Raw genomic sequence first — 10,535 nt, forward strand, 5'->3', positions numbered from 1 at the left:
TCCTTACGTGAAATCCATATCTGAGAAATTCTCCAATTGTTAATATGTACAATTATAAATTCGCCTATTCTATTTCAAATTCACTTTAAAATTGCATAAAAAAAGGAAAGGATAAGTTGGATCCATTATGCAATCAAAACGTAGTCTATAAGATCTCTTATGATAATTGCAATGCTAGTTACATGGGTCGAACAATTAAAGACAAGATTAGAGGAACATGCTTCCAATATTAATAGAAGGTCTAAATCGCCATCGGTGACTTCCAACCGCATTGATCATAATCACAATTTTAAGTGGGATAACATTGAAATTTTAGATATTGAATTCTCTTACACAAGAAATTAATATCGGAAATGGTCCATATAAAAAGATAGAAACATGAAATTAAGGAGCAAAATGATACAAAATCTTTGCCAGAAAATTATATTCTAACATCATACATTTCCTTTCCCTTATCACACATATTACTGTCTCTTTATCTCCTTTTTAACTCATAACGTTGTCAGTTACTGTCGACAGTATCAGATACAATCGATTACACTTTCTACGTTTCTTTGCTCTAATACAGTACAATAGCTTATAAAATTTCTGAATCTATTGCACTATTCTTTTAATTTTTGATTCACAACAGTTCGACTGAAGAAAGCATTTATAGTTTTGTATTTTAATATGCACTGATTTATTGACTTGTTCATTTTTATTTTTTATTTTTATTTAATTTGCAATTGATATTAATATAACTCATAACGATTTTTCTATGTATTATATGTTTAAAAAATTTTTTTCTTCTATTCGTCTACTTTTAATTGTTAATGGTTTCTTTTATACACTATAATTATTTATTAATTGTATTCGTTACTTAAAAATTGATTTCTTTGAGAACTTTCTTTTAAATAGATTGCTTTTCATTGAAGAAAAATGCGTATCACGAGCATTCCGATATTGAGCGATTTCAACGTCTCACTTTTAATATCTCAATGGAACTTAATATATTGGATATATTTGTAATAAAAAAGGAAGATATAAGCATTTGATACGTATCTATATTTTTTTTAAATCTATTTTATAACGTACAGAACACTGTTTTTGTAATATAAGAATCCGACATTTATTGTAACATTATTTTTCTAACATTGAGAATGATCCGATCGAAACGTTTGTACTTTTTACTAATCTAATTTTAAATATTAAATGTTATTCATTTTAATTGACTCATAGCCTTGTTATTATACCTGTATTTAATTTAATTCATAATTATTATATCTTCCTACTCTACTCCAGTAAACACTAATTAACAGTAAATTGAATAGGAAATTAATATTATACGGCATTGTTACAATTTCTTACTTAGTTGTTACGTAAAACATATGTTACACACATCATATTTATATTAAATGAGAAATTTATATACATATAGATATATCATTGATGTAATGTTATTGTTAGTTGGTGTTTACACATATTATTAATTATCTCATAATCAGCATTTGCGAGAGGCATGACTGAAGCTTTTTCCAAAGAACGACTTTAGAATCTGTTTATACTGGAATAAATGGAATATATAATGTTACGAGAGTAACTGAAAGAAGGTCATGTAGATGATTTAATTCAGAATTTCTGCCAATTTTATTCTATCGGGTCCATACACGTATTCGAAATCATCAATTTCCCGCAGTAATTTGTCCGCGCGCGTCAATTTGCGTCATGTAAATGTAACGCGGAAAGTCCGACGAGCCTCGGGAAACACCCGATGACGCTTTCTCAAAATTATATTCTAGATCGGCGGGACAGATGTAGATCACCATCTTTGTACCTGTAGATCGAGGATGCAGAAATTGTAAGTGTCTCATGAATATTATGAATATCATTATCACGCGAAGCAAGTATTTGCAAAAAATGCACTTGTAATTATAGCGACTGAAGCGGGAGAATAAATGCGGACAACGTATTTGTATTTATAGCGACGAATCCGCGAATGTGCCTTCCTGGATCATTGCCATTCTCCCTTCCACGAACCGTTTCGGAAAAAGACCTTGAGCGTGACTGTAAATCACGGCCGAGACAACATGGTCAGTACACGCGACAGTCGTGAACTGATGTCGTCGGATTCTATTCCGTTTCTCTATATTATCAATAAAACATTCGCGATGCATGAAACAGGATAAAGTGCGATTAAATGTCAAATGTGTTTTGTTGAAAATTCATAGCTAGTTTCGTTAAATCATTCCCTCAAGAAGGAACGACTTTAAAATATGTATATATTTAGATTATATTATTATAATGATTATAATATTATTATATATCATTATTTATTATATTATAATGTGTTACTTACTATTACCCAGATTACATTTCGTGCAAAAGCAAAGCAGTGTAATTATTCTTCTTATATGTCATAATGTTGCTAATTTGCTAAATAAAATTTTGCTTGCATGTTACCATAATTTTGCCAAATTAACATTTGTACTTTTTTTAATGATAAGCAAAATTGCTTCAATTTTCCGGAATATTGCCATAATCAAAACACTTTTACCACAATTGTTGTCACAAAGCTATTTTATTCTACAGTTTGTGTATTTCTTTGTTTGCAACTCAAATGAGGACTTCCTTGTTGGCAAATTGCTTGTTATATTTTTAAGTAAATTTTCAGCAAAATGTTATCTGGATATATATTATAAATCATAATTGAAATTATATAGCATCTAACTCTGATATACACAAAAATAATAGGTAATAGTAAATAGGCTAGTAATTAGATTGTTTACTACTGTATTATATATAGGATATCTAATAATTCTTCTGACGGAGTTTGTGAATATGTAGAACGGACTAAACTGAGACAGAAAGTCCTCCACCATTTTGCAATTTTCGTAATAATTAACAAAATATTAATTGCTAAATATTGCCGAAAATTGGTCTTCAATCATTTTTTACTCGAATACTATCAACTATACAAAAAAACTACAAGAGACGAAAATTGTTTATTTTCTTCTCATAGAATTCTACGAATTTTTTAAGAATTTTTTATCAACATGAGAAGATACGGTATTAAAAAATTCTAAAAAAATTCTAAAAAAAATTCTTAGAACTATGAGAAGAAAATAAACAATTTTTATCTCTTGCAGTTTTTCTGTAAAGTTGATAGTATTTGAGTAAAAAATTATTGAAGATCAATTTTCGGCAATTTTTAGCAATTATAATATCTAACTGTGACATAATAATAAAAATAACAGGAGCTAACAATTCGAAAGATTAATTATGGTAGTTTCTTTCTTTCAGGATCAAGATTGCGCTCATTAAAAAACAAAATGTTCAATTATGTCATTAGTTCATCTTGCAGAGCGATTGTAGCTTACGAGGAAGATTCTACGAGAAGATAGGAAGAATTTTACAACGAGTGTTAATAGCTTACCGGACCGTACGTAGCTTTAATTACGGTAACGATCACGTATGTTTTCCTATGACATGAAACCCGGGGAAACCACGCGGCCATGATACGTTCCCAGTATAATGTCGTATGGCGATCATGACGTGAGGATGGATGAATCAGTTGCCGCACGCGGCGACGAGATCAGTAGATCGGAGAACATCGAATCGGACACTCGGACAACCGACATCGTAAATCCTTTGTTCGTTCTGTAAAGTCAGAGAAGACACTTACAGTGTTTTAAAATACGGTGAGTGAGTGATAAAAGAAAAAAAATAATTTTTTTTAATTGCTAAAGAAATATACTCGATTACGTTTTTTTAAAGACACACTTGTTGAGCGACTAACGGATAAAAACTAAAATTGCCGAATTATAAATTAAAAGTTATAAAGTATAATCGCAAGGAATGTAATTACAAAGTGCTAGCTAAAATAGCAAAAGAAGTTATGAAACGAAGAAAAAGTGATACATTATAATAACAATTGAATGAAATAGTTTAGCCGTTCAAAGGACGTTACGTTTTAGACTTAAAAGACACAAAAGTGAGGGTGTTTTATATAGCAATTAGTCGCGATTCATGGTGACAGTTGTTAGAAATAAATATGTAGTAATGCGATACAAAAAGTGAAATGATCAATCGAAAAAAAAAACAATGATGGCAACTATAAAAGTGATAATTGTATAAGTTTTATGTGTAGAAGTGTCGTACAAGTTGAATAAACTATTCTGTAACTGCAAGAATTATTGTATAAAATAGTTTATTCAATTTACTTAGCATTTTTTAAAATTTTAATTAAGAATAACAAGCCTATGAAAACCAATGCTGCATGTAATTACAATCAAGTTTTATTGTATATTACAATTAAATAAGTGAAACGTTTCGATGCTTGGTTTGAATTCTCTTCAGCAAATACATAATTGATAAATTAAAATATATACAACAAAAAGATTATTGTTAAATATACTTAGAAAATTAAATTGTGTTAAAACTTACAAAAATATTGTTCGTCTTAATGTAAATTGTGAATAAATTAATTCGCATATCCATATGTCAAAATTGTTCACTAGATTTCCAAGTTTATTAAATAATAAGTTACGTTAATAGTATAAATATGTAATAAATAAAATTAAAATTAGATTGATGGAAATTAATTAAATTAAAACTTACATGGATATTTGAAGATTGGCATATTGTGCAAAGTTGATAAAGCACTTGTCATGGGTTTAATGAGAACGTTTGTCACACAATATATACACAAATAGATCTTCAATAAAACTATAGAAGAGGGAAAAGCATCAATTTTTAGAAATTAAAAATTAAGGATGTTAAAGACAAGAATTAAGGAATATAGGAACCATATTAATTGGAAAACATCACAACACTCGATTATTACGGCACATAGACAGGAATGATTTCGATTGGAAGAATATAAAAATTTTTAATATAGAAAGGTTCTTCAACAAACGATTAATAGAAATGATTTACATACATATAAACAGAAAAATAACCTGAAATACAAAGAATGTATAAAGTGACATAGAATTTTTGGATCCGTTATACGCTACTTTAATTTTTTTTAATTGATGCTTTTCTCTCTTCCATAATTTTATTGAAGGCCAATTTGTGTTATTATGTGACGTTATCATTAGATCCAAGCGCTTTGTTAATTTCGTATAATATGCCAATCTTCAAACATCAATATAAGTTTTAATTAATTACCATCACTCTAATTTCAATTTTATTTATTATATATTTATATTATTAATGTAATTCATTATTTAGTAAACTTGGAAATCTAGTTGACAATTTTGACATATGGATATGAATTGACTTACACACAGTTCATATATAAAACAAACAATATTTTTGTAAATTTTAATACAATCTAATTTTCTAAGTACATTTAACGTTAATTACATTTTTGTATATCTTTTAGTTTATCAATTATGTATTATTACTAAAGAGGATCCAAACCAAGGATCGAAACGTTTTACTCATTTAATTGTTATATATAATAAAACTTGATTGCAACTACATCCAGCATTGGCTCTCATAAACTTGATTCTTAATTAATTTAATTTTCATTAAAAATGAATTAGAATTTTTATTTATTTTTTTTGTAATTTCTATTGTTTTTTTTTTAATTTTATAACATAACAAAATTTATATAAAATTTACACAAAATTTTATGAAATTATACTTTATAAGTTTTATATATAAAATTAATATATACATATAGTTGAATAAACTTTATAGTTGAATAAATTTTATACACATGTAATAATTATAAAATAGTCTATTCAACTATATGTGTACATTAATTCTACGTATAACACTTGTATAGTTATCATTTTTATGTTTTATCATCATTATGCCTTTATCTCTGATACCCGAGAATATCTTCGTTATTGTGGTCGGAAGTCCTATTCAGAAACAAACATTTAACCACATATAATCTCTAAGCCAATTTCGAATCTTCATATCTCAAAAACTATCGCTTAGAAAATTGTAAATACTTCTGTAATTTATATTTTTTCGAGAACTTTCATAATATAATATTTTGAGTCGCAAATTTTGGGACATCCCGTATAAATCTATATAGTTGTATAATCCTTTATTGTTGATATATTTTTCTCTGACTGTAGAATGATGTTTTTTCAAGCAATGATGAGAGAGTAAAAATTGAAGTGATATGAAAAATTACATTGTTTCGCAGGTGATTTCTTCAACCGATCCTCTACAGTTCTCCAACATGAATGAAAAGAAGCTTGGCGATGATGAAATATTGTATCTGGATGAGATCAACGACGAGGTATCGAGGCCCCTGACGTCCATCGACACAGAGGCAGAAGTGCCGTCCATCGGGCTACGCGCTGGCTTCGTCTCGGAGAATGACAAAAATCTCGCCGACAATCCGCGGGGACCGGATTCGATCACTGTAGCGGAGTCCGACGTGCTGGATAAAAAATCTGCGCCGATTGGCTTCGACAGCAAAAATGGACTGGGATTGCCCGTGGGAACGCAATCCGACTGGTCCAGCAACATTTTTCCTCCTGCGCCTGCCATACAGGTCGTCACTCCGGACGTGAATGTCTACCAGCACAAAAAGACCCTGGCCCAAGGTATGATGGACCTGGCGCTGTTGTCCGCAAACGCGAATCAGATGCGCTACGTTCTCCAGACTGATGGTCGGCATCCGTACTTCTATCCGTCACTCGTCATGATCAGCATGAGCCTATTCCTACAGATTGCTGTGGGCATTGGTCTAATATGGAACAGCGTCTACAATGTCAAGGAACATGAGCAAATGTGTAAGGCGAACAAGGCCAACAATTGGACAGTTATTGGGATCTTCCTCGTCACGATATTCAATGTTTTTATTTCGTCATTCGGTGTTGTCGATCAAACGGTTGCCGTCACGACATAAAATTCCATGTTTTTCTCTTTACTCTTGATGTACTCTCTCTTTCTCTCAAAGATACGTAATCGTTATGTAAAGTAAATGACCAGATAAAATATTTCCAATGTTTTTAAAGTGATATCAACAAGTTTATGATCTCATAATAGAAACTTCATAACGTTTTTGTATTATTATTGCTATTTTAATGCATATTAATCATCCGATGTATTGAATATCGAAAGATTTTTTTATTGCAGTTGTATTGATTTACATCAGAAACGAAAAGTTATGCGAATCTTTTCTCAATGAATGTTTCTTCAATATTTTGTCATTATTAGCGAAAAACGATGAAAATATTTTAGATTCCGATGAAAATATTTTAGATAGTAAGTAAATAATTTTGCACGCTGGACATTCAATCATTCATTAATTAAATATTCAATCATTCATTCATTTTTCACCTGTTCATGCAAAAACTCAACACAAATAATTTATAGTGACATATAATTTTAATTTAATTTAAACAACTTTTTTATTTCAGAGTGATAAGTAATGAAATATTATTGTATAATAATAAATAATTCTTTTTTATGTAATATAAACGTCTATGAAATGATACATGATAACATATCGGTCAAACACGAATGACAAACGGTATCAACTTCAACATTTCCTCCAATTCGTCGGCCAGTCGTTGTCTATTTCGTTGAAAATTTTCCTCCTCACGTTCTTGGCGCTCGTTCAAATCGTTCAACCAGCTCTGCGCCTCCGCATTATTACATTGACTTCTGTGCGCGCGAGATGGGCAATTGAAGGACCAGTTCTTGGAACCACCGCCACCTACCATCTTCTCGGATTTGAAATCTCGAAGTTTGTCTCTAATTACGTGACGTAACAGCGAGCTAAATGCGGCGAGTTCACGCGTATTGATTATTCTCGAATTCAATTCTGTAGATCTTCTGTGCTCTTGAATCACTGTAGCCTGTAATGCAATGAGTTATTGCAATCATTAATTACAAAATTAATATAACCAGAACTTTTTTGTCATTTATTATCTGATTCTTATCTCCAGATACTCAATTTGAATATTCCAAACGATTTTTTATTTTTATCATGTAAAAAACTGGAAAAGATTTTTAAGAATTATTTTATGTGAGAAGCAACAGTTAATACTTCCAATAATAGTCGATCTTTTTCCATAAAACAACTAAGAGTAAATTCTACGAGTATGAAAGCAACATAAATATTTTTATATTGTTTTTTTTTTACCAATTGATAATTTTTTTTACTTGTATTTTATTAGAGAAAGAATAAAACAATTTGCATTGCAATGAATGAAGAAGTTGTTTTCTGTCTTTCAATTTAACTTAAGTCAAATTTCATCTTGTTTGTATCTCTCTTTCTTCCTCTCTCCTGAAATTCTGCTAGGTTCTGTGACATTTAATGCTCTAATGTATGCTTCTCAAATGTCTCTAATCATCACGATAAATTCTTAGGAAACATTCTTTATTATAACAAACTTATTTTCCATGTTGTAATAAAAAGAAGAGAAAGAGAAAGAAAGAGCTTTTTTGCGCTGTTGAAAAGATTTGATATGAACGACTCTTCATTACGTCTGTCGTCTTTCTGTCGTTATTCTCTAAACTTTTTAAAGTAGAATCTCACTCTGAAGAGTGAAAATTAACCCTATCTAGAAAAAGAATGGTTGAATTTTCAATCTTTAAGAATAAGATTTCACTCTTCAGAATGAGATTCCCTTTTAGGCAGATATGTATAGTCGATTCTTATATTTAAGACTTTTATATTTAAGGCTTTTAACTACAGCAGTCTTATAAAATGAATAAAATTAGAAAGCCGTATTATTAAGACATTATTATAAAAAGGTTCTAAAAAAAGAACGAACTAGCCCAGAAAGTCACATTAGTGCTTTAAAAGATTACTTAAGACTTAAGTCTTAAAATAAGAATGGACTTCATGAACTACCCTAAAAGTTTCAAAGAGTAAAATTTACCATCCAGTCGAAGAACACGTGCCGCTTCCGCAGCCATTTGGCGCGCACGTCAAGTAAAATCCCGGCCTCGCGGAATTCTCGCAGCCGTCGCCGATCGTTCTCGCTTTCATCTGCTCCATCGTCGAGAATGCGTATTCTAGAGAAGCGTTTCGTCAACACTAATTCAGACACGCTCAAGTGTGGTAAACCACTCACGTTGATGCTCGCCGCGTGCACTTTAGATATTAATTTAGCCCTCTCGCAGATCAACTCATTGATCTCTCGCAAATTTAGATTTACTGTGGCATTCAAGTGCAGGATATTGCTAAGCTGGGCGCTTGTTGATAACGGCTGATTGTTCGGTGTGACAATTAATAGAGGCTGGATAGAACTTTGATATATAAATGAATTTCCTTTGATATGAAAAGATATTATATACAAGACGTCCGTATTTTTATCAGACACTTTTGTGTAAATAGAGCGGACTAAACTGAGAAAAGTCCTCTACCATTTTACAATTTTCGCAATAGTTAACAAGATTATACAATATATTAATTACTAAAAATCGTTGAATATTGGATCGCTGAATATCTTCAATAATTTGTTACTCAAATATTATCAATCATCTTTACGGAAAAATAGCAAGAAACAACAATTGCTTCTTGCCTTCTCATAAAATTCTGAGAATTTTTTCAAAATTTTTTTATACCGTGTTTTCTCGTTGGTAAAAATAGTTATCGATAAGAAAATGCAGCACTAAAAAGTTGATAAAAAATTCTTAAAAAATTCTTAAAGCCTTATGAGAAAAAAATAAACAATTTTTGTCTCTTGCTATTTTTCTGTAAAGTTGATAGTATTTGAGTAAAAAAATATTAAAGACCAAGATTCGGCAATGTTTAGTAATTAATATCTCATTAACCATTGCAAAACTTACAAAATGGTAAAGGACTTTACAACTCAGTTTAGTCCGCGCTATCTATACAAAAGTCAGCAGTGTTCAATGGCTTTAATTGTTAATTATTTAACAAAAGCACACAGGGAAAATATAAGCAAAAATACAAGCAAATTGTACAATCTGATTCTCTTTAGTACGAAAGACCGCAAGAAAAATCGACATTTTATGATTCGCTACACTTTATCTATTTAGTTAAAAAAAGATTTCATTTATAGATTTTATTTACAGTGAGAATAGATTTCACTTATTTTCAATGTATTTACGTTAAAAGATTTGATACTGACTTCCGATGAATCTACATGTGAGCATTCGGCACCTAGGACGCCATCGACCAGTTTCGCTCGAAGGATGGCAGTGAGGACATCCTGCGTTCCTACCAGCCAAGCTAAGGCTATCAACGCATCTCTATTATGTTCGCCGTCTTGCGACAAGCTGTAGAACTCGATCACTGGGTATTGTAAGAGTGCGAGATGCAGCTTCACCGCCGACGGAGCATCTGGAAATAAGATTGACCATGTAAAATCTTTTTATAAGAGACATCAATTAAGTACATGCATTTGCACGCGTGTACTCGTGCTAAAATATATATCGTATAAATATATACAAAGAAATATTAATATTATAATATTACAATATTAAATAAAAATCATACAAGTGAATACACAATTAATTATTATTATTATTATACAACTATTTATTATAATATTATAATATTAAGTGAAAAGGAGGTCAAAATTAGATGTTGGAATAAAAAATAATTC

General features: G+C 30.5%; 2 protein-coding genes across 5 annotated transcripts in view; one reads left to right on the forward strand and one right to left on the reverse strand.

Moving 5' to 3' along the window:
- Positions 1-2,141: 2,141 nt before the first annotated feature.
- Positions 2,142-6,950, forward strand: LOC108690222 (ninjurin-1-like). 4 transcript variants are annotated; one of them, XM_018197409.1, is made up of 4 exons: positions 2,229-2,254; positions 2,346-2,373; positions 3,329-3,677; positions 6,146-6,950. In XM_018197409.1, the coding sequence occupies exon 4, from the start codon at positions 6,182-6,184 to the stop codon at positions 6,854-6,856; it is 675 nt and encodes a 224-aa protein (XP_018052898.1). In that variant the 5' UTR covers positions 2,229-2,254; positions 2,346-2,373; positions 3,329-3,677; positions 6,146-6,181; the 3' UTR covers positions 6,857-6,950. The 4 variants fall into 4 exon arrangements, with proteins under 4 accessions (XP_018052896.1, XP_018052897.1, XP_018052898.1 ...); XM_018197407.1 differs by lacking the exon at positions 2,346-2,373 and having other exon boundaries at positions 2,142-2,254; positions 3,280-3,677; XM_018197408.1 differs by lacking the exon at positions 2,346-2,373 and having other exon boundaries at positions 2,142-2,254.
- Positions 6,951-7,463: 513 nt separating this feature from the next.
- LOC108690231 overlaps positions 7,464-10,535 on the reverse strand; it is a 4,077-nt gene continuing 1,005 nt past the window's right edge. The window contains exons 3-5 of the mRNA XM_018197418.1: positions 10,059-10,270; positions 8,841-9,200; positions 7,464-7,811 (exon numbers count right to left, since the gene is read on the reverse strand). Of these exons, the coding sequence (XP_018052907.1) occupies positions 7,464-7,811; positions 8,841-9,200; positions 10,059-10,270 (920 nt within the window). The remainder of the gene's footprint in view (positions 7,812-8,840; positions 9,201-10,058; positions 10,271-10,535) is intronic.

This window comes from Atta colombica, unplaced genomic scaffold, assembly GCF_001594045.1.
Source record: "Atta colombica isolate Treedump-2 unplaced genomic scaffold, Acol1.0 scaffold30, whole genome shotgun sequence".
NCBI lineage: Eukaryota > Metazoa > Arthropoda > Insecta > Hymenoptera > Formicidae > Atta > Atta colombica.